The sequence below is a fragment of the Tachysurus fulvidraco genome, chromosome 20 (genome assembly GCF_022655615.1).
Source record: "Tachysurus fulvidraco isolate hzauxx_2018 chromosome 20, HZAU_PFXX_2.0, whole genome shotgun sequence".
Taxonomy (NCBI): Eukaryota; Metazoa; Chordata; class Actinopteri; order Siluriformes; family Bagridae; genus Tachysurus; species Tachysurus fulvidraco.
This window is the reverse complement of record NC_062537.1, coordinates 18,714,841-18,740,073: the sequence shown is the minus strand read 5'-3', so window position 1 is coordinate 18,740,073 and position 25,233 is coordinate 18,714,841. Positions and strand designations below refer to the sequence as shown.

At 41.1% G+C, this 25,233-nt stretch overlaps 2 protein-coding genes across 4 annotated transcripts in view; one reads left to right on the top strand and one right to left on the bottom strand.

Annotated features, from left to right (window-relative positions):
* Nucleotides 1-1,340: 1,340 nt before the first annotated feature.
* Nucleotides 1,341-15,204, top strand: si:dkey-106l3.7. Its single transcript, XM_027132593.2, has 6 exons — nucleotides 1,341-1,982; nucleotides 6,511-6,678; nucleotides 11,044-11,188; nucleotides 11,449-11,525; nucleotides 12,930-13,030; nucleotides 14,324-15,204. The coding sequence occupies exons 1-6, from the start codon at nucleotides 1,341-1,343 to the stop codon at nucleotides 14,391-14,393; spliced, it is 1,203 nt and encodes a 400-aa protein (XP_026988394.1). The 3' UTR covers nucleotides 14,394-15,204.
* A 936-nt stretch (nucleotides 15,205-16,140) lies between these two features.
* The window catches only part of rnf208 (ring finger protein 208), a 13,303-nt gene continuing 4,210 nt past the window's right edge, over nucleotides 16,141-25,233 (bottom strand). For 2 of the 3 annotated variants that reach the window (XM_047805221.1, XM_047805222.1), the window contains exon 2: nucleotides 16,141-18,077. In XM_047805221.1, the coding sequence (XP_047661177.1) occupies nucleotides 16,519-17,307 (789 nt within the window). In that variant the 5' untranslated portion in view covers nucleotides 17,308-18,077 and the 3' untranslated portion in view covers nucleotides 16,141-16,518. The remainder of the gene's footprint in view (nucleotides 18,078-25,233) is intronic. The other variant, XM_047805223.1, reaches the window with a different exon arrangement.

The window sequence follows — 25,233 nt, the reverse complement described above, 5'->3', positions numbered from 1 at the left end:
TTTTTTTTTATCAGAGTATGATGAAGTAGGCAGGAGATTTGAAAAAAAAAAAATCTCTTCAGCCGTCATTAACAGTATTAGAAAATATTGCTCAAGTGATAAATTGTCCCTTTAACTTTTAACATACTTGTATAATTTATTTACGCATTCTAAGGCTATATTCTAATACAAACCTCTGGGAAAAGTACTTGATGATAACATTTCTGTGCGTGAGGTGTTTGCATGGTCTCCCGTTGCTTCAGGGGGTTCCTCTGGGTTCTCCAGTTTTCTCCCGAGTCCAAAGACATGTGATGTAGGTTGATTGGCATCTCTAAATTGTCTGTAGTGTGTGAATGGGTGTCTTAGTGTGTGTTTGAGATTGTGATGAACTGGTACTTCATCCAGGGTTTCCCCTGCCTTGTGCCCAGAGTCCCCTGGGAGGGATAAGTGTAGGATAAGTGCTACAGAAAATAGATGGATGGATTTATAGATGGATGGATGGATGGATGGATGGAGGAATAGATAATATTCAGACTGCAAGCCACTAATGGTTCCTTAAGCTTGAGATTTAACCGTCAATTCCTCTGCTTTGTTCTTGCACTGGATTGCAATGCGATCTGAATAAAAAAGTCTGGTCTCATGTTCTAGTCTTTTTGATAATGGATATTTATCTGATGCTATGTAACTGCAGCTTACCTTCAAACGCAGGAATGTGAATCGTATCAACCTACAGGAATGCTTTAATGCTTTTCACCTGTATGCATACTCTGGGTATGTTTCACATACTGTACATTGTGAAATGAGTGACTCAGTATTACTCAGCCACTCTACGATAAAATCTACCTTTGAGTGGTTAAAGTACAGACATAGATGAATTGGAAAAATTCCTTTCCTGAAAGATGCGTAAATGAAATAACGCTAACCGACAGAAATGCCCCTGAAATTGGGTTGTGTTTCCGACAGTACAGGTTTGGATTCTAGCACGAGTGGCCACGGGCTGATTGCTTTGAGTTTCGGTTTATGTTATGCTTGTGGTTTCTGTGTCTTTGTTTGCAGAAGCCTGTCACGTTCAGACGTGTCGAGGCAGATCGGGACTTCAGGGAATAGAAACAGAGGAAGAGTGGAAAGTCAAGTGGCCGTTCGGCAGAGCCTGATCTGGGAGGATGAAGGAGGAATGTGGGCGGACTGTGTCAGCTGCCTGGAAGTCTGCTCGACAAGTTTTAGGCTTCACTTCCTGCTCCGTGCCGTCTGTCATCACCTGTCAGGTAGGATAGGTGTTGCACTGAGCGCTAAGAGAGCACACACTGAGGTTATTCCTCAGACGGAGCTTGGTTGCACTATTGAGTTTGAAATAGGGACTGATGAATCTGTACAGGAGTTTCGGGTGTTTGCTGGAGACCTGGGTGGCTGAGGGTTACCCAGGTGAATGCTCAAGCTCAGCAAAGGCTTTTGAAAAAAAACTGGACCAGAATGGCAGCGACTCAGCGTCTGCAGACTCTCTAAGGCTCACAGTAGCTGCTGTCAGGTCTGAATCAGAGGACTCTGGAGTGGAGTTGCCATCTGTGGTCAGCCCTTTGACCGCTCAGGATCGTGTCCTAACTTCACAGGCTTCGCAGCTAGGAGAGAACGATTTACGTCCCACGTCTTCTTCGCCAGCTCTTTCTCAGTGCTCATCATCCTCCTCATGTTTCTCACCAAGGGAAAGTTTTAAAGTGCTTAAAGGAGGTGCAAAACCTTCAGAGACAACCGGACTGAGGGTGGAGGAGGCACTGCAGAGAACAGAGCCAGCCTGGAGAAGAAGCCTGGATGGTAGAATTCGACGTCGTTGTAACACGACTTCCATATCCAGCAGTCCTTCCACACCCTCGATACGCTCCAGAGTTGGAAGCGTTGGTCCAGGAAGGCCTTACATACAGCCGGCTGATGAGCAGAGATCGTCAGAAACTCCTAGAGTAACACACACACCACAGCAGCCTGCAATCAATACGAGAGATCTTCAAGAGGTAAGAGTCTCACTTCACTGTGTGGCATTTATACAATATGCAAATGGAGTATATCTAATGGAGTATATCAAATGGAGTATATCTAGAATTCTTGACATTTTGAATCTAAGCAGCTTTTGTTCCACTTTACAGTGTTTTTTGTTCAGAGAAGAAGGTGCATGGTGCAAGGGGTTAAAGAAATAATGTATGCTTTATAATTTCTTAATCATGGGTGGAAATCCAGGTGGTATTCATAGCTGTAGACATTTCTGCTTTGTTGTAGTTGCAGAAAATAGTTGGACTTTCCACCATATGGACTTTCCACCATATTTACATTGCTTCTGTTCTACTATTTTACCTTCATGACCTACAATAGTTAGAAGGCAGAGTTTAAAGGTAGGGTGAACACATAAAAATGGAGTAGTTCTAAGAAAAACCCTGTTTGCTTCGTTCCTTTTGCACTGAAGGCTAATGTGGTTAATGAAAGTCTAAATCAAAAGCTTAATTACAGATCTTCATGAACTTGCTCAGTACAGCATTGTACATCTGTGCGATGAACACGTCCTGCTTTAACGGATGGACTGATATCAATCTGCATTTGCGAACAATATTTTCTTTTGCTGTTGGCTGTTGTCCAAAACGGTTGCCCCTTTGTTATAGTGCTCAGCTACACTATAAAATCTAGCTCACAGTTATTGAAGACAGTCAGTCCAGCTGTGTCCTGAACCACATGACTGGAGAACTGGAAGTGACCCAGATGTCCATTGTGTCATCGTCCACTGGACTCGTAGCTCTGGTGCAAACCCAAAGAGTTCCTTTAATAACGTTTATGGAAAAGTGTATCCTGATCCATTTCAGAGCGAAATACATCGTCGTGAGAAGCAGAAACTCAAAAGAAGGAACTGTTGATAATGTTTCGCCAGGGCTGATTGAATATACCACATATATCATATCATATCATATCATATCATATCATATCATATCATATCATATCATATCATATTATCTGGAATAGTTTTTTGTTTTTTTTTTGTGAATGGATTATTCACATAGATGTGTACAGTAGCTAGGAAATAAATTCAGTTCAAAATACAACTACGATCTGCAAGCGATCTTACGATCTGCAAGTTGCACATTAACAAAGTCATAACTATGACTGGGAGACTTAGATCATTTTGATACCCGAGTGGAGTAGAGAACGGTTTCTGTACTGAATGTCTAACCGGATTGTTATCGCTTTGCTCATTTTCGTTTTTGTAGATCAGCATCCGCTCATTTGTACGTTTTTACATGGTGATGAAAATTACATTATCATCATCAAGCTATTGTAGCTATCTGAAAAATGTGTTTCATGGTGCCAAAATAAAAGTCAATATGAGAAAAAAGGTTAGGATCAAACATAGCCATTTGTGTTACATGTTCTAACCAAAAACAAAGCATACGAACGTGACATACTGAAATTATCGCCTCAGAAATAGGAAGTGGGAAGGCGGTATGATTTAGCCAATAGCCATTAATTATGACTCATATCCTATAATCAACTCCTAACACCTACAAAAACAACAAACTTTAGACTCTTATTCCTTGAACAATTATCATTTACTCATAAGCTTAAATTAAATATTAGAAATAAAAGCTGAGAGAATGTTTAGGTTAAAGTTAGCTTTGATTGATCCTGATTACAATAGTATCAGAAGTTTACGATATTTTGGTCTACAGCATTGTAGCTAGATCAGGACATGCTAAATTAATGTAAGAAAATATTCCAAAACTTTCCTATTATTAAATAATAGTTTATTAATTAGCCATTATACATTTTAATACACTTTATATATATTTTTGGAATTTTTTTACAATTCAAGCACAAAAAGCATCTTTCTTATTTTATGGGGTTTTGCTGCACTGACTGAGAGCAATTTTTTGTGAGAGATACACAAGTGACGTGAGAACTAGTTAAACTAAGCTGCTTTTTTCTCTTATAAGCCCAGATAATGAGCTGATCGCCTCGCATGCACGTCACTAAGGCGGTAAACACATGCACAGTGTACAGTGTCACACACACACACACACACACACACACACACACACACAAGCACACAAACACAAACACACACACACACACACACACACACAAACACACACACACACACATACACACACACACACACACACACACACACACACACACACACACACACACACACACACACACACACACAAACACACACACACACACACACACACACACACACACACACACACACACAAACACACACACACACACACACACACACACACACACACACACACACACACACACACACACACACACACACATATATATTCCTGTGTAGAACTTTCACTACAATCACTTTCTTCATTCTGCACTACTTGCATTAAAATAAAAGTGTTAATCCTAACACAGTCTTAACAGGTAACTTAAATGGGGGCAAGTCGTGGCCTAATGGGGGCAAGTCATGGCCTAATGGGGGCAAGTCGTGGCCTAATGGGGGCAAGTCGTGGCCTAATGGGGGAAAGTCGTGGCCTAATGGGGGCAAGTCGTGGCCTAATGGGGCAAGACATGGCATAATGGGGGCAAGTCGTGGCCTAATGGGGGCAAGTCGTGGCCTAACGGGCAAGTCGTGGCCTAATGGGGGCAAGTCGTGGCCTAATGGGGGCAAGTCGTGGCCTAATGGGGGCAAGTCGTGGCCTAATGGGGGCAAGTCGTGGCCTAATGGGGGCAAGTCGTGGCCTAATGGGGGCAAGTCATGGCCTGAGGTGCCCTTGAGCAAGGCACCGAACCCCCCCAACTGCTCCTCGGGCGCCGCAGCATAAATGGCTGCCCACTGCTCCGGGTGTGTGTTCACTGTGTGTGTGTGTGTTCACTGCTGTGTGTGTGCACTTTGGATGGGTTAAATGCAAAGAACGAATTCTGAGTATGGGTCACTGCACTTAGCCGTATGTCACGTCACAAAAAATGGTTAACAGGCTGAAAAGAAAACTCACTTGACAGAAAACCAGAATTCAAGGACTAGCATTATTGTAAACAGGCTAAACCAAATATATATAGCTTTATTGAAATTTGGTTAAATAAACAGTTAGCTTTATGGTAAATGGGCTAAAACAAAAACTAGCATTACAGTAAATAGGCTGACATAAAAACTAGCATTGTATAGATGCTAAGCATTAAACAGTGTACAACTACACACACACACACACACACACACACACACACACACACACACACACACACACACACACACACACACACACCTGTTTGAAACCTTTAGTACAGTCATGTTAGATAACCAACCTAAGATAAAAACAGTTAATCCAAGAATTAGCATTAAGGAAAGCAGGCTTAAAGCATATTGCCTTTATAGTAAACATTATATATTTTTTTAACAGCACTAGCAAAAGTACCTGAAGTATTTAATAAGAGACAAGTGAAAGTACTGAACTATGTAATAAAGTGATACTTATACACATAACTTTATACCAGGGCTGTCAAGTGTCACACATTGAGAGTGACAGTCACGCATTTGGGTCTTTTCTCACGCTCTCCCGCCACACATCGTATTTCTCACGCAGAAAATTTTTTTGACTGTTTATCGTATATTTAATAAGCCGCAGCACCCAAAACGTATCTGTCCACACCGCCGTCTTTATGGAACCGGGCAGGAATCAAGCGCGTATAACCTGGAGCCCTTAGTCGAGCCTGACACTTATCAGCCAATCAAAAAAGAGGCACGCAACAACCAATGAAAAAAAAAACATTAGCGAGGGTATTTTCGATGGTCGGTTTGAACAAAACCTCAACACGAAACAGCTTGTCTCTGGACGGGACATTGTCCTCAATCATGACCCTAAAAATGTCTGGGCTTGTGCTGAACCGTTTATAAGTGGAGAAACATTACAAATGTTAAAGGAGTCCATGACAAAGGATAAAGGAGTTTTATTTTTCATTCATTCATTCATTCATTCTCTACCGCTTATCCGAACTATCTTCGGGTCACGGGGAGCCTGTGCCTATCTCAGGCGTCATCAGGCATCGAGGCAGGATACAAACTGGACGGAGTGCCAACTCATCGCAGGGCACACACACTCTCTAATTCACACACACACTCACACACTACGGACAATTTTCCAGAGATGCCAGTCAACCTACCATGCATGTCTTTGGACCGGGGGAGGAAACCGGAGTACCCGGAGGAAACCCCCGAGGCACGGGGAGAACATGCAAACTCCACACACAAGGCGGAGGCGGGAATCGAACCCCCAACCCTGGAGGTGTGTGGCGAACGTGCTAAACACTAAGCCACCGTGCCCCCCTTGTTTCATTTTATTTTATTTTATTTTTTTAAGGGGGGTGGGGGTGGGGGGACGGGAAAAAAGGGGAACTTGAGAGCCCTGATATACATACATCTGAAAAGTGTAAAAGAAATAAGATTTCAGGATATACTTTTACTAAATTGTACATTGTGTGTGTGTGTGTGTGTGTGTGTGTGTGTGTGTGTGTGTGTGTGTGTGTGTGTGTGTGTGTCAGCAGGCTGCATGTGCCACTGGATCTGACTGGGATCATCTGCCTCCTGGGTTTCTGTACCTGGAGCAAATGTGCCGCATGCTGGAGGAGATCGCCAGGCTCCAGAGGGAGAACCAGAAGCTGCAGCGGGTGATAATGAACAGCCATGACGAGACGGAAGAGACGGAGATTAAGGTCAGAGTCTCCAGTTGTTAAAAAGGCAGTTTATTCCAATGGCACAGTTTTAAGTAGCACATCCAATCCGAATATTTTCATTCATTCTATACTGAACATGGACACAACCAAACAAGCAAATTCTATTTTTGGTCTTTTAGAAAAAGGGTTAAATATCACGACAATCTCTATAAGGCAAGTACATGTGTAAGAGCTGTTGCTATAGAAACAACAACACTAGGGCAGGACTATACACTTGTGTTTACAGTTGCAGTGCTGTTATTAAAAAAAGTCTACTATTTTTTGACATTTTACAGCACTGTGGTATAAAATCCCCTGAATTACAGTTTTCTCCTGAGCGGGCATATTACATAAACACCACACCATCCTAATAACACTACCATAAATCTGCATCCCGGCTGGTCTAACACCTCAACAAATTATCCCCAGTATCACCTCATTACCAGTTACCGCCTGTCTACAGCCCAGCTACTATTATGCATAATTATATCATCTTAAGCCTCTAACGAGCCGAATCTCACGAGCCGGTGACGTCGTAGTCTTTTCAGACATATTTCTTGCTTATGATTCGTTCTTGTGTAACCTCAGGGAGATTTTTGTTCTTTTGAAAAAACTCAAGCTGCTAAGCAACTCACCCGAACAACTCGAATTGACCCGAGTTCAAATCCGGCAGAAACACAGGAGGGCAGTTCTTTTTAACAACAACACATACTTGCATTGTGAATAAGTCTTTTGATTCATCTGCACAGTGTTGATGTTAACTAAAGACTTAATGAGACCTTTGTGAATCCTCCATTGTCTGTGTCGTATTTAAAACTATGATCTGTTTGTCTTTGGCTGTCAGATTTTACTGTATGTGTAATTCCATTGTGTACATTTAGGTTTTGTTGACCGGTATTTGACTTAAAAAATATTGTATTGTGCTAATCTTTAATTAGTTCTGTAGTATAACCTCAGTCAGTTTGTCCGTGTACAGTAGTATTTGTGTCAACATTAATGTATTTGTGTTATATTACATTATACATATCGTATCTTTAAAGTATGCTAGGAAGAAACTGAGTGCATTCCTGTATTAGTCTTGATCCCATTAACATACTGTACAGTGTGAATTTGGTGAAGATCTGAGAACGTCACCTAGCAAAAAGTTAAAGTAAGGTTAAGCCTTTGTGGTTTTCTAGTCTAAAAAAGATTTAACGTTCTCAGATGTTTGTCATGACGATCAAGACTAAAATAAGATTGCACTTCTTAGTATCACTCTCAAAAACTGAGACCTGAGCCTTACATTTCGAAAATATTACACTCAATTATATAGACAGGTTTGCAAAAATGTAAACATTTACTACTTTATATCAAAGTACACATGCAGTTTGGGCATTTGAGTAGAAATATATACAAATATATTTTATCTAAATATTACCATATATCATATCTATTACATGTAATATATAATACATTCCTGTGTCAGTCCTGACCGCCCTAACACACAGTGTGAATTTGGTGAAGATCTGAGGACATGAGATTTTTAATCCTAAAAATGTTAAGCTAAAAAAGATGAACGTTCTCAGATTTGCATCAGACATCAGGACGATGCAGGATGATACAGAAGTGCACTAATGCCCCTTTTCCACCGAGGCAGTTTGAGTGCAGGTTCGGAGCCTAATTTAGAACCAGATCTTTTTCGACGGCCAAAACACCGGCTCCGAACCAGGAAAAGTGCTTCTTAAGTAGCACCAAAACGTTGCTGGTCTAGACTTAAGAACCGCTTGCGTCAGCAGCTGTGGGCGTGGCTACTGTTAGCGCATTTGATAACGTACCTTAAGTATACTAATGTTTAATACACTTTTACTTTACCACAATATGATCAATTATCAGCACACATGATTGTAGGTAGCTACATGCTAAGGCTAACGTTTTTTCTGTTTTAATGGATTCGCCGTGTTTGGATGCCAATGTAGGTTCACAAAGCCATGAGCATTAACAGTAAAGCAACATCCGCCATTGTTGATGTTGTGTTTGTGTTTGTCGCTGCTGCCCTAACGTTGCTGGAAAACGTGACACGTATACAGTGACGTCAGACTCGGCTCTGTGATGGCTCTCTAGCCGGTGGAAAGGCAAACCGGTTCTTAGAAGGTTTGCCAGTGGAACCAACTTTGAACCAGCACCAGCACTAACTCTGAACCAGCAACTGGTTCTTTTTGGTGGAATCGGGGTATTAGTTTCAAAATATCAGTCTCAAACAATGAGATCTGACCCTCTCATTTCCACTATATCGCAATAACATCCACAGGATTACTACACACAAATGTAAACATTTACTACTTGTATCAGTTAAATTACATGTGTGCAGTGCATACATTTGGTGAAAATGTAAATATATTATAATACTGTATATCTTATCTACTATACTGTGCTATACTATATAGGCGGTTTTGTATCTATTGTACGTATACTATGATATACTATACAGTACTATGCTCTGTTATGTTGTATTTTATCTCAGCTTTGGAGTGTGTTAGGAAGAAGCTAAGTGTCATGAACTTAGTCCATGAGTTTGAATGGAAACATATCTGTTTTAGCAACTGCATGTGGGATGTGGCAACTTAGTGGTTAAGGTATTGGACTACTGATTGGACGGTTCGTACGTGGGAGTTCAAATCCCAGGTCCACCAGGCTGCCTCTGCTGGTCCTCTGAGCAAATCCGTTAAACCCTCAATTACTCAATTACATCGTATAAATGTAGATCAGAAACATAAGTAGCCCTGGATAAGAGTGTCTGCCAAATTCATATTACTGTACCATACTGTAGCTATTTTATCTGCTATATTATACTGTACTGTTGTGTGCTAACCCTAACCCTATCTCGTATTTGGAGTGTGTTTGGAGAAAACAAAGTACACATTTGTGTTTGTCTCAGCCAAACTAAAACACACTGCAAGTTTGGTTAAGATCTGAGAACATTTTATTTTTCACCCTGAAATGATAAGTTTGGGTTTTAGGGCAAGAAAGTTACACTTACACAATCTAAATTCTTAGATTTACATCACATTTGCCCAATTTTTCAGTAAATAACACAAGAGTGCATTTAGTTTCATAATAGCATGCTTTCAATCTCAGTTTCATTCATTCATTCATTCATTCATTTTCTACCGCTTATCCAAACTACCACGGGCCTATCTCAGGCGTCATCGGGCATCGAGGAAGGATACACACTGGGTGGAGTGCCAACACATCGCAGGGCACACACTCTCATTCACTCATGCAATTATGTCAGTTTCCATTTCCAAAATATTCTAATCAATGACATGATGTCAGATTTGGGATATACAGTAGAAAGCTACTACTGCAGTCGATCAGTTAAAGTACATGTGCAGTGCTAACTTTTGAATAAGAAATAAATACATCTTATGCACAATATTGTACTGTAGCTATAATATCTACTATACTTCGAGTATTTTATGCTGTACTATGATATAATTTGCTAGACTGTATCTCAGTTTTGGAATGTATTATAACAAAACTAAGTGAATTTCTGTCTTAAACTTGACCATTCTAACCTATGCTGTGAATTTATTGGAGAGCTGAAAACGTCAGATTTTTGTAAGGGGTTAGCCATTGTGAACACAGGGGTGCATTTAGTTTTGTAATACAGCTTTTATAAAATGAGAGCCGATCCTGATATTTCCGATATATTAAACTCCATAATATATAGGTTTGGGATGCAGAAATGCAAACATTTACTACTTGATATCGGATAAATTGCATGGATGAGTTGGTGTTGTATTTATAATGAACTCAGATGTTGCTCAGGAGCTCCTGGATATTGAACTCCAACTGAATGTGTCTGACTGTAGTAATGACGTTATTCATAATGACACTCTCTGGTGTTTATAACAGTTTATAATCACACCCTTCAGTGTCACCCAAATGAGGATGAGGTTCCCTTTTCAGTCTGGTTCCTCTCAAGGTTTCTTCCTCTTCCATCTACAAGAGTTGTTCCTCACCACAGTCGCCTCGGTCACCTCAGACATGTTCATTGGGGATCAATACAAACACATTTAAATATATGGCTAATATTAATCTTGAACTTTTTGTACTGTATTTCTAATGTCTTGTAAAGTAGCTTTGAGACAAAGTCCATTGTTAAAAGCGCTATACAAATAGAATTAAAAATAAAATTGAATTTTTTTTACTATGCTGTTTTACATACACTATACCGTGTCGTCATGTTATGTAGTATTTGTGTCAGTCAGCCTTTTTATTTATGTTGTGTTTGTGAAAGCATGTTTTGTCTGCAGTTTGTATGTTATGTCTGATGTGTGCAGTGTTCGGTTTCTTTAATATAATGTTCACCGAAACTCTTTGCAGGCTGCCTGCACGCAGAACACACATATCGACTCCACAGACGGCGAGAAGCTTGACTTCAGGGACGTCGAAGCTCGACCGGGACTTTCCTCTGAGGCGTTCCGTCGAAGGAGTGTGTCCGATACGTGGACTTTTATCAAACAGCGAAGTAAATATAACACCGCAGTATAACATCGATCACATAGAGAACATCTGTAATAATGCTATAAATATATTTCTAGCAGGAAGTATAAAGTAAAAATAGAACAGAATCATTTTAATGACTTGGTGGTGAGTTCACCTCCTTAACTGTTCAGATCTGTCTCTCAAAACCCTTACTTAAACTAGTAATTAAATATAATGAAGCAAAGTTTGGAATCTTTTCTGTGCAATTGATGGATTTATGAGGTTGCGTTATGTCTTCTGTAGATAAATCTAAAGCCCCTCAAGCTGAGCACTTCCCATCTACAGATATTTTACTGGAAGAGCCTGAAACCCCACAGTCGGTAAGAGGAAAGTTCATTTCTGGAAGAATAGAAACTCCGGTTTGGAAACTGGTTTAGTGTGTGTTTCGATAGCACTGTATACCAACATGTTACAACGTGAGCATGTTTACTGTGACATTAAAACTTCTATGTTGCGTATGTCACTTGTACAATGTGTTTTTTGGGAGCTTTTTTGGGAACAATGTGTTTTGGGAACAATTCTAAGAAAATGCTGAAAATCTGGAAATTTGCAATTTTTCAGAAATAAATCAAGGAAATGTTCAATATCCCGAATAATAGAAGTTATAGAGTTATAGAAATAGAAGTTGAATTTAAATATATTTAAGATATACCGCATGCATTTTTTCCTTGATACTCTGATGGATTTGATCTAACACAAATTTTACCCAAATTTCTAGAGTTTAGCATTAAATTAATTTAGCACAGAATTTGGACGTACTAACTACTGTTTCTGAAATTCACTTGGATATTTTTAAGATTTTGCCTTCCGTAATGTGTCAGAAATGTTTAAATCTCATATGCCCCTTTTCCACCGAGGTAGTTTGCGTGCTGGCTCGGAGCCAGAGCCTAATTTAGAACCAGTTCTTTCTTTTTCAACAGCCAAAGCACTGGCTCTGAACCAGGAAAAGTGGTTCTTAGGTAGCACCAAAACGTTGCTGGTCTAGACTTAAGAACCGCTTGGGTCAGGAGCTGTGGGCGGGGCTACTGTTAGCGCATTTGATAATGTACCTTAAGTATACTAATGTTTAATACACTTTTCCTTTACCGCGATATGATACATTATCAGCACACATGATAGTAGGTAGCTACATGCTAAGGTTAAAATTTTTCTGTGTTAATGATAAAATAACGTTATGTACTTTATCGATTACAACCTCCGTTTATACAGATTACATTGAGCTGAACGTACACGTTTTATTCGCCGCGTTTGGATGCCGATGTAGGTTCACAAAGCCATGAGCATTAACAGTAAAGCAACATCCGCCATTGTTGTTGTGTTTGTGTTTGCCGCTGCTGCGCTAACGTTGCTGGGACACGTGACACGTATACAGTGATGTCACACTCGGTGCTGTGATGCTCTCTAGCCGATGGAAAGGCAAACCGGTTCTTAGAAGGTTCGCCAGTGGAACCAACTTTGAACCAGCACTAACGCTAGCTCTGAACCAGCACCCGGTTCTTTCCGGTGGAAAAGAGGCAACAAAGATCATAATGATGCATTTTTGATACATTTTGAAATGTATGACATATACACCATGTACAAATTGTACAAATATGCAAACCTTTCCAGCAAAGCTTGGCTGTTTGCCCTGCAAGATTACTGTGTCACACAAATGAATGTACTATGTAGCTTTGTGTGTCATAACAATTGTTGTTCTTGTACTGTTTATGTGTTTGCTCATCCAGCCGGTTGAAATGGAGCAGCGGAAGGCGAGTAACAGCCTGAAAGTGAAGATTAGCTCACTCAGATGGAATGAAAAGCCAAAAGCAGCCAAGGGCAGCAGCAGGTGAGATTTTGGCACACCCAAAGATATCCATTGACGTGATTTATGGGACCTCGTCTGACCTAATTTAGTGTTTAAAAAGTTTTTATTGCTGCATTTTAAGTTTGGTAGGTTTTAGTAATCAAATAACCTGCTAATTAAAATGTTTGTTTATAATATGACATTATAAGTGCATCAGAGGCAGACCATTTTCTTTTAGATACCTGAAATACTAAATCTTTGTCTGTGAAAGGAGTCCCATGTGGTGATCAAAAGTTAGAGCTGATCATCTTTCAAATCATTTTCCCTGTAATTACATATCTACATTTATACAATTGTAGTTACATTTTCCATGTTGTAGGATATCCGACAAATCTGACAAAGTAAATCCATCACTGGAATCCAATTTTCTTTCTTTCTTGAAGTTTCTTTCTTGAAAAGTGAAGATTTTCATGGTTTTCATGTTACTAAGCAACCGGAAGCAAATGAAAATTACTCATCTTTAAAGCCCTGGACACTGCTTTTATAAATGTTATATAAAAGTCTCCATTAGGGGGGGCACGGTGGCTTAGTGGTTAGCACGTTCGCCTCACACCTCTAGGGTTGGGGGTTCGATTCCCGCCTCCGCCTTGTGTGTGTGGAGTTTGCATGTTCTCCCCGTGCCTCGGGGGTTTCCTCCGGGTACTCCGGTTTCCTCCCCCGGTCCAAAGACATGCATGGTACGTTGATTGGCATCTCTGGAAAATTGTCCGTAGTGTGTGAGTGTGTGAGTGAATGAGAGTGTGTGTGTGCCCTGTGATGGGTTGGCACTCCGTCCAGGGTGTATCCTGCCTCGATGCCCGATGACGCCTGAGATAGTCACAGACTCCATGTGACCCGAGTTAGTTCGGATAAGCGGTAGAAAATGAATGAATGACAAAATGTTACCATATAGATGAATAAACGATTGTCCTTCTTAAAGGACCAAACATTTTACTGATAATTATTAATATTTAATATTTAATAAACGAATATTTAACATAGTGAAATGTCCACAAAACAAGTCCCTATTTAACTACTGCAATTAAATGAATGTATTATAGATGCTATAGGAAATTCTAAAGAAACACTTTATTATACTATAGAAATTCCAACACCAATCAGAATTAAAAACTCAAAGGTTTTATGACATTTAATGTGTTATAAAATATATATATATATATATATATATATATATATATATATATATATATATATATATATATATATATATATTAAACCAGCTTTTTAAAAAAATGTGTTTTGATCAATTTTACTCCGGTTTCTGTTTTTCTGCAGCTCACAAAATGAGAAAAAGAGGACATTTGGACAATTTTTCAAAAACAGAAGGAAGACCACACGATTCTGACCTTGACTTGAATTGTATTAATAATACAATTATACGGACACGATGCGATGTGGAAATTCTTCACACCTTCCATCAACCTGCCATTTGTATACGGATATTTATATATACGAAACTCAAATGATCAAAGATTCATGTCACCTAAATCTAGCATTACATCTGGTATACGCCTCCTTTTCATTTTCATCAGGCTATATATTATATGTGACTGTGATTTTTTTTTTGTAGCTAAGGCAAAGTAATTCTTCAGATCTCTGTGGAAAAAAACACAACACATTGCAAGGTAGAAGTGCAAAACCATGAAACCCTGATGGATGGAGGTTATGAGCATATTTATGACATTTCCAGCTAATGCTACCTTCACTATAATTTCATTTAAGTCAAGAAATCCAGGCCTGGATGTTAAACGTGTGAATGGGTGTTAAAGAGTTAATGCACATCCAAAATGTGATTCAGGATAGAGTTCAGAGGTTTTTAGGTAAGGTGCAGAGCCTGAGTGTGTCGGGGATGACTCAGGCTTGTACTTCACATCAACCTATTTATTATGTTGGCTTTGTAGAAGCCAACATTCCGTTTTGAACCAAATTCACATGAACCAAATTCGGATATGTTGTAGATCCTGGTCTGAAGTTTGTTGCTATTACTTTTCTAAGCGATCCGCGTTCCGGTACTTCAGGTACCGGTACTCAAAGTGACTTTTTTTCCCCATAGACTCCCATTATAAATTTTGGAGGTTTATAACTCGGCAAGCTTTCGAACTATCCACACCAAACTCGGCCAGCTTTCGGTTGTCCCGCAGCCCCGCCCCAAAATATGCAAAATCAAAAATCTTTTTACAACATGGACATATTAAAACACTCAGAACAATGAGGAGAACTTCCTCATGGGTATTCTGATGACGTCACGTGATGGCACGTGAAAATAGTACATTTGCACAACATGGGCATGTGACATATCAAAACACTCAGCCCAAGGAGGGGAATTCGTCACAGGTTTTCGGATGACGTCGCATGCTCGTCTCCACTTGCCTCCAAATGTTTTGGCACCCTAGCGCTCCACTAGAGTTCACAAGTTTTATGTCCACTTGCCTCCAAAAGTATCACTGACCCTTATGTCCACTTGCCTCCAAAAAGCCCTGGCCTTTGCGAATACTTGCCTCTTCAAAGCCAACATCAAAGTTTGTTGCGACAAACTTTACAAATCTAGTTCCAGAATTACATGCATAAAAACCTAAATAATTAAGTCTTGTAATCAAAGCTTGCCAGTATTTAATAGGTATTATAAATGCATGTTAGATGCATTAAGGTTAAGCACTTACTGTACGGTGTCATAGGCATTTACTGTACACTGGTGTACACTGGTACTAAGGAGTATGATTTTAATTTAAAAAAATACTCTTTAACCTTAAAAAAAAAAACTCAGGTAGGTCAAAGAAGCACTCTGAAATTTCTCAGGATTTGAGGACATTGGATATTTTGCCATGTGTATCGGTATTTTATTATATTTTTATCTTTTGTATCGTGTGCTGCTAAATTATTAAGAACAGAAGAGGTGTCTATCTCTGTCTCTTGCTTCGTCTTGTAATTTGTGTAATGTTGAATGTACAGATGTACAGTATAATGCTGTTATGGTTGTTTATACACATGTTTATAGAAAACATTTTGTCTGAGAATTTTTGTTTTTCGTCGTCTCGGTATTTTTCACACATGAATCCCCAATTTCGAGTTCAGACAAAGCAAACAGCTTTGACTTGATTTGTTTACTTGCTTTATTTTTCCCAGGAGAGAGGGGGAGACAAAGTCTCCTTGGCATTCCCATGTGAAGAGATGTCAATGACAAACACATCCAAACAAGATAAACAGGAACTTTTAAGGGAAAAGGGGTCAATCAGTTCGTACATAAAATACATTTACTCTGATATAACATTTCTCTTGGCTCCTTGCACAAGTGTCTCTTTCACTTCTTTAAAGTCCAGACAGCAACCGTCTGTGCTAAATAGATCTATAGGTATTAACTGCATTGGCAAGGTAACAGGGAGGGCGCTTTCGGAATAGTAGGATCACTGGTATTGTGGTTTGGTGGATTTGGCTCGAACAGTGCCACCTTGTGGACTGGTTTAGATCTATGTTTACATGATGCCGCAGGTGGAGAGTGGGTTAGCAATGTGGCACGTGCAAGCCGATTGGCAGTACTGGCGCACAGTTTGGTAGCAGCTGCGGTCAGCATCTCCTCCCCATTGTACGGTCCCACCAGGCTCAGACGGCAGGCGGCTCAGGATGCTGGTGTTGATGGCGAGCGCGGCCAAACCGTAGTCGGTGAAGAGAACGGTCTCGCGACGGCACGTTGGGCATGAGATGAACTTATACTTGGGGCAGGACTCGTACAGGATCTGCAGGCACTCCTCACACACCGAGTGCAGGCACGAAAGGATTCTTGGACGCTTCCCTGCAAAGTTGTACGTGTGCCCGCAAGTCGGGCAATCGAGCGGCTCACATGGCATCACCGGGCCCGAAGACGTCGAAGATGACGAGGAGGATGAGGTGGACGAGGAGCGCAGGACGTACTGGTTCACGATTACGTCATCCATCTTGTAGTGGAATTGGTGGTAGCATATCTCGCTGTTGCTAGCCTTGCGTTGGGCTAAATAGCTAGCTTCGCGACGGAGGACTGGTGCTGGAGGTGATGCCAGAGGACGAGGGTTGACCATGGTGTTACCGTTCACCTCGATTGACAGGTCACTGCAGGCCTGGTTAACGATAACCTCGCCTTCACCTCCTCCATCCCAGGCCACACGGGGTGGAGGTGCGAAGCGAGGCTGGGTCACAGGTACAGGGCACTCCCGTGGGAATTTCTCTGATTGGATGATCTTGACTGTATCCATTGGGATGGTCACAGGCTGGTGCCTCAGACAGGACATTCGCTCCTGAAAGAGTTGGATGATCTCTGTGTCTGTGTGTTTGGTCTTCAACACAACCCTGTGAGTGGTGATTTCAGGAAAATCCAAGAAGGACACTCAGCCATTGCAGGGGACGTGAGGACGCATGCTTTTGTCCATTGTTCTTCTGGCCACTTTTCTTGGTCTAATGTAGATGGTGAAAGTTTGATTACAGCTTTACAGACTTTATCAGAGTTTATAAGTTTAATGCAGTAGATTTCAATGTCCCGTTCTTTCTAAAGTATAGTGATTTTGAGACTTATACCCTGTTTATTAATACTTTTGTTGAGCTTCTAACAAAAACATCTAGTTTTACAAAGAAATTGCTGAGCACAGTACATAATATTTAACCACAACAGTATATGTAAGCTGACACGATATAAATATATAGCTATATATACACATTTATACACTTTATAAGCACCTATATAGAAAGTTCCTCATGAGAAGGTCTAAAATTGCAAACTTGTTGGGTTTGGGTAGTAGTGTTCCCAAAGTCAGTAAGACAGTAAGTGGACACTTGTGTTTAAGTCAATGGCACAATCGAGAAGTTCCTTTCACTTGAGAACCTTTTTTTGAGTGGTTCTTGAGGCAACGGAAAAATCTGAAAGAATCCGTCCTTGTCTAAGAGAGCTTGGAATTCCTCAAGAGGTTTATGTGAATGAGGGTGTTGGTTCACTGTTGACTGGTCCAAGAATGTCCCAGGAATCCAGCCAGGTCTTGTCTACACCCTGGGTTGTTAGTTTCTTTTCCTGTGACAAAGACAAAACAGTGATGGTTACTGTATGTGGTCAGTTGACAGATATCCATATTTACTCCTGCTGGAATATCCAGCTTGGTCTGAACAGCTGCTAAACTACACAGATCAGTTAGGTCAAACCGGTTAGACCATCCACTCTGAATTTGTGCTACTAATGCAACATACTCTAACACTATAACAAGTCAAGTCAAGTCACCTTTATTGTCACATCACAGCAGCACATGTGCCATGGTGAGTGAAATTCTTGGGAAAGAGCTCCAGAAATTGCAGAACCATTTACTTACAGTAGTTAAGAGACAGTACAGGTGAAATGTGCAAATGTACACATGCAGGAAAATAAAAGTAAGATAATTAGAAAATCCCAATGTATTTCTATATGTGTGAACAGCTGATATTGTGAATCAACAAAAGCATGCACACATACTGACACACTCATTCACACCTAGAGACAATGATATGTTCAAAATATGCCCACTAGCATGTTTTGGGAGGTGGGATGAAACCTGGGAACTCGGAGGAAACGTGCTGCAGTCACAGTAAGAACTTCCACTGTTACTTAACGCCATTGAGTAACCAAGGTCATAAGCAACCAAGGTGAATAAGCTGGATTTAAGATTCTCTATACCAGTGGTTCCCAACCCCCGAGCCGCGGACTGGTACCGATCCGTGGATCAAATGATACCGGGCCGCCCAAGGCACATTAAATTATTTCCATTTTATTTACTGTGGTGTATTTCTCTCGGGTTTGTGCGACTTTCCATGGACGAGAGGTTAACCGGGAGCTGAGAGACGTCACCTAAAGCCGCACCGATACCGCGCATGTGTATAGCTATTCTCTCTGTTCTCCGGTACTTTCTCATGTTTAACAGTGTTTGGGTGAGTTAAAATGTTAAATCACTTTATATAATTTTTTGGTGGAACTGTATTTTATTTTGAAGGCATGTTTAAATACAATTAAATTAAAATTATTAAATCAAAACATTAACTAAAATATAAACAATCAGTGTACCCCCCTCAGCAGGCCGCTGTAAAATGATCAAACGTTAACCGTCCGCGGTGATAAAAACGTCCGCGGCGATAAAAAGGTTGGGGACCACTGCTCTACAGCACCAAAGCCTTGTCAACAATATCAATAACATATGTGAGAACAGCCAACGAGCCTTGCAGCATCTTCCAAAATAAAAAGGTTTCAAATAAATAACATTATACTTCTGTATTTCATGCTAGGTTTGAAAATAGTTAATAGGTCCAATACAATAATCAGCCATGTAAGGGCATAACATTTGTACTTGTGACTAGCTAGTGAGTTAGATGCTAGTTATCAGAGGAGAGGAAGATGGTACGTTTTTGTAGCACTGCAAAAATATGTATGTAATATATCCAATTATACTATTAGACATATTATATATATATATTATATAATATTAGGTTAGCATTAGTCAACATCACTAGCTGAAGAACAGTGCAACATCTTACAACTAGCAATATGTTAAATGTACTTTAGCATTTTTTGCTAGGATTCTAGCTAATGGGGATTATCTATGTCAGGGAATGTAGCGTGTAAGTCCAATATATTAATCAGGCAGTGGGGATGTAACAATTGTGCTTGTGAATAAGTAGTGAGTTAGACACTAGTTATCAGAGTTATCACTAGTTATCTGACTAGTTATCAGAGCAGGGCCTGAGTTGTTGAGAGAGAGAGAGAGAGAGAGAGAGAGAGAGAGAGAGAGATTATGACTGGTGTTGTTTATTGTAAGTGTTTGTTGCCTTTTTGGACTCCTTTATCATCTGTAATGTTGCTCCCATTTAAAACAGTTCGGCTCAAGCCCAGACATTTTTAGGGTCATGATTGTTTCGCCGACCATCGAAAATATCCTTGCTAATGAATGTTTTTTTTTTTTTTTCATTGGTTGTTGCGTTAACTCTTACCCAGATAGTGCTATTTTCTGATTGGCTATTGTGTAGCCTCTTTTTTGATTGGCTGATAAGTGTCAGGCTCGACTAAGAGCTCCAGGTTAGACGCGCTTGATTCCTGCCCCGGTTCCATAGAGACGGCGGTGCGGACTGATACGTTTTGGGTGCTGCGGCTTATTAAATATATGATAAATAGTCAAAACGTTTTTCTGCGTGAGAAATATGATGTGTGGCGGGAGAGCGTGAGAAAAGACCCAAATGCTTGACTGTCACTCTCAATGCGTGACACCTGACAGCTCTGTCAGAGTATTGGTAGATGCTAAGATTTTGTAGTGCTGCTAAACAGAAGCAAAGAAATGTAGCATTAGTTAAACAGTTAGTTAAACAAAAAATGAAATGGACCAATTTTATTAAATTGTTTAGCGTAGACAACAAATTCACCAGGACGCAAACTTCAGATCTCAAACCCAAATACTAATTTCTGCATAGAAACACACTTGAAATCACAAGGCAGAGCCACAGAGCTAAGCTGTGACAGGCTGAAAAGCGAGTATGTGGTACGTCTCTCTGTCAGCAGTCCTGCAGTGAACAAAGGACTGACCTTGCTGCAGGACAACCTGTCCCAACCTTACAGAATAAAAGCCCAACTGTTAATGGAGGCAGGTTATGAAGCAAGCAGCGCGGCGCGGCGCGGCACGGTGAGGCAGACTGTGGAATAGACGCCGGCATGTAGGTTTGTAATGAGTCACCGCTCGGGAACAAAAGCGGTTTATTCTGTGGTGTGACAAGCAGGATCTAGTCATCAGTGAGAAAGTCAGAGAATGTGTGTGTGTGTGTGTGTGTGTGTGTGTGTGTGTGTGTGTGTGTGTGTGTGTGTGTGTGTGTGTGTGTGTGTGTGTGTGTGTGTGTGTGTGTGGATACAAGTTTGTGTTGTTATCTTGACGAGGACAGGAAGTGCAGAGGAGAAGTGACACATTTGATGTGGGTGGATTGAGAGATGAAGATGGAGAGAGAGGTGACCTACATGAGGGATGAATAGAAAAAAATGAAAAGACAGATAACAGAAGAGAGAGAGAGAGAGAGAGAGAGAGAGAGAGAGAGAGAGAGAGAGAGTGTGTGTGTGTGTGTGTGTGTGTGTGTGTGTGTGTGTGTGTGTGTGTTCAGTTATAAACAGATCTGCTATTTTGGGGATTTTTATCTTTTGTCAGTTTCAGAGCCGCCCTGAACACTGAACAACGTCACACAGTGAGAACAAAACATTTTCTCCAAAAAATTAAACATCCAATGCACACACACCCCACACACACATCACGCACACACCCCACACACCCCACACACACATCACGCACACACCCCACACACCCCACATACACGCACAGCACACACACACACCCCACAAATGCACACACACACCATGCACACACACCCCAAACACATGTATAAACACACACCACGCACACACACACCCCACACACACACACCACACAAACCACACACACACGCATGCACACATCACACACACAACACACTCACACCACACACATGCACCTCTTTCTTTCTTTTCTATCCTTATATTTCTTTTCTGCTTTTTCCTTTTGTTATTAATCTGCTTTTCTTCCCCTTGTTTGTCAGCTATAATCGGAGTAGAGAATATGACGTTAGTAAAACGATTCACTCTTGCACTTATAGACAAAGGGTTAAATCTGGAACCGAGGCTCATTCAGGGAACCGGCTCAGGGTTCTAGTGCGGACAAAAATGAGGACATGATTCTGATATTGTGATAATTACAACATTCATTCATTCACATTCTACCGCTTATCCGAACTACCTCGGGTCACGGGGAGCCTGTGCCTATCTCAGGCGTCATCGGGCATCGAGGCAGGATACACCTTGGACGGAGTGCCAACCCATCGCAGGGCACACACACACACACTCATTCACTCACACACTCATTCATTCATTCACACACTACAGACAATTTTCCAGAGATGCCAATCAACCTACCATGCATGTCTTTGGACCGGGGGAGGAAACCGGAGTACCCGGAGGAAACCCCCGAGGCACGGGGAGAACATGCAAACTACACACACAAGGCGGAGGCGGGAATCGAACCCCCAACCCTGGAGGTGTGAGGCGAACGTGCTAACCACTAAGCCACCGTGCCTCCATAATTACAACAGAGTTTTCTTTTTCTGTTTTTAGGTTCAATCTTAAACTCCCTCTGATTGGACAGAATGATAACACAAGCACTGACACTGGAGACTGAAATAAACATCTCCTTACTGAAAACTTTTCCATATTAGCATTACACAAGTTTGTGTGTAAGCTGTACTGATAAATATATCAGAACACGCTGTGACTTTCAGCTGCAGAACTGTCAGAGCCGCTTCTGACCGGTCAGGATGAAGAATTCTGCAGCTCCGTGGAGTTATGAGACTTAACACGCTCTGGCCTCCATTTGCTGAATCTCTGAGTCTTAAAGCTGAGAGCTACCATCACTCACATGCAGAGAACTGTGAGGAAGTTCCAAAAATAACCACACACACACACACACACACACACACACACACACACACACACAAGAACGAGTGTGAATCTGCCATCTGACATCAGCACACGCTGGTATCTCTGTAGGCATGTGATCTGGTGGAGAAAATGGCTGCCGTGCTAACAATCTGCTGAAGGCCTCTGAAATCACACACACACACACACACACACACACACACACACACACACACACACACACACACACACACACACACACACTTGCTCTCTCTCTCTCTCTCTCTCTCTCTCTCTCTCTCTCTCTCATACACACACTCACACACAGACACACTCTCATACACACACACAAACACACATAAACAAACACTCTCTCTCTCTCTCTCTCTCTCTCTCTCTCTCTCTCTCTCTCACACACACACACACACACACACACACACACACACACACACACACACACACACACACACACACACACACACACACACACACTGTGTATTAAGAAACAGAAGGAAGGTGTTAACTTTAAAATGGAGGATTTTGAGCTGAGATGATGAAGGAGTCTCTCTCGTTGCTGTGATTGTCAGTCTGTTCATTTTCCTATAACACAAACCCTGACTCTCACTCACTCTAATCTATTTACTTCTTTACCACATCTCCTTCACATTTCCCTTAGATATTTCTTTCTTTCTTTCTTTCGTTTTTCTTTTTCTGTTACCTATCGGTCCTTTTTCCTTTCTTGAAAATATGTTTTTATTGTATCTTTCTATTCACATTATTTGTCAGTGGTAAGTACAGCATTTCTCTCTCTCTCTCCACACACACACACACACACACACACACACACACACACACACACACACACACACACACACACACACACACAGAGTGCAGTGATTCTGTGGTTATATAAGCAGCTTAGGGCAGAAGCAGCAGCGATGTTAAAACCTCCTGCTGTTACAGCTGCTGACTTCTGCATCATGGGCCAGAGGTGGAGCACCGGTACACTCCAACAGAACAGGCTGCTAATGTCATAAAATGTGTATGTGTGTGTGTGTGTGTGTGGGTGTGTGTGTGTGTGTGTGACCCAGTCAGCACAACATACACAGTAGGAAGGGAGGGGGAGGTGGGGGAGCAGTGGGAGTGTAAGTATACAGGGTTTTAATGAGGAAATGGAGGGTAGGTGTGGTGGCTCACAAACACAGTCCTCCCTGTGTAGGAGCTCAGAAACAGAGACACACACATACACACACACACACACACACACACACACACACACACACACACACACACACACACAGAGTTTAATTGTTTACATTGAGTTTCATAAAGTTTCCCGTTAACTCAGATTCGACTCAATCAGCTATGACGAGTTTGCAGAAGTTTGTCTCACACACAAAGAGTAAAAATTAAAAATTTACTCAAATAATTTACCAAAACCTCCCAAAATAACCTAAACTCTCTGGTAAAAGTTCAAGTAAACAAATCAATAAACAAACCACACACCGATTTTAGTCCCCGATTGTAAATTAGCGCCACAGGATCGTGCGAACTGTAGCTAGCGCTAATAAACCACGGTTTTATTCCTCGTCTCACAACCGTAAGCTAGCGCGCTAACAGCTACGACTTTAGCCGTCACCGTACAAAACGTGACGCATTACTGTGGGTTCTATTTGTTAAGAATTGAGATCGACGCTTTAAAGCAGTCTCGTGCTGGAACGTCGCCTTACGAGTTCCCAGATAAACGATTATAGAGGAATGTAGTCATGTTTGAGAAAGTAGTGAGGAGAAAGTTCAAAAGTTTGTACATATTTTAAAAAGATTAGGTTAAAAAACACACCTCCGCCTTGTGTGTGTGGAGTTTGCATGTTCTCCCCGTGCCTCGGGGGTTTCCTCCGGGTACTCCGGTTTCCTCCCCCGGTCCAAAGACACGCATGGTAGGTTGATTGGCATCTCTGGAAAATTGTCCGTAGTGTGTGAGTGTGTGAGTGAATGAGAGTGTGTGTGTGCCCTGTGATGGGTTGGCACTCCGTCCAGGGTGTATCCTGCCTCGATGCCCGATGACGCCTGAGATAGGCACAGGTTCCTCATGACCCGAGGTAGTTCGGATAAGCGGTAGGAAATGAATGAATGAACTTTAGGTACATTTTAATATACTTCGCAAAATTCTTTACAAATTAATTTCAGATATTAGCTCTGTGATCTGAAGCTATGTCTGAACATTTTCTTTGTCTGTAAGTGTCCATTGTAAAGAAAAAATTTTGTAAATGTTCTGTAAAGTTCTTTGGGACTTTGGGAATGCTCAATATCTATAGTTAAAAGAGAGCGAGGACAAAACTAAAGGTTTTGGTTTGAATCAAAAAATACAACTATGGAAACTTCTAGATTTTCCAGTTTAGTGTGAAGTCTCTATTTCTGTAGGATCATAGATTTGTTACCACATCAGCTGGTGATGAACTGGATTCGTTTTTGTGCAGATATTTCATTTCCATTTATGTTGCAGAAACACAAGCACACTCACACACACACACACACACACACACACACACACACACACACACACACACACACACACACACACACACACACACGGTCAGTTGCTATGCATAGCAAACCATATCACAACGCATTCCACCACACACACACACACACGTACACACAGATAAAGCCCCACACACACACACACGTACACACAGATAAAGCCACACACACACACACACACACACACACA

What these genes read in the sequence shown, in the direction of transcription:
- si:dkey-106l3.7 (XM_027132593.2), top strand. Translation starts at nt 1,341, where the DNA reads ATGAATCTGTACAGGAGTTTCGGGTGTTTGCTGGAGACCTGGGTGGCT. An exon ending in AGCCTGAAACCCCACAGTCG is followed by an intron (nt 11,526 to 12,929) that starts GTAAGAGGAAAG and finishes TTGCTCATCCAG; the next exon opens with CCGGTTGAAATGGAGCAGCG. An exon ending in GCAGCCAAGGGCAGCAGCAG is followed by an intron (nt 13,031 to 14,323) that starts GTGAGATTTTGG and finishes GTTTTTCTGCAG; the next exon opens with CTCACAAAATGAGAAAAAGA.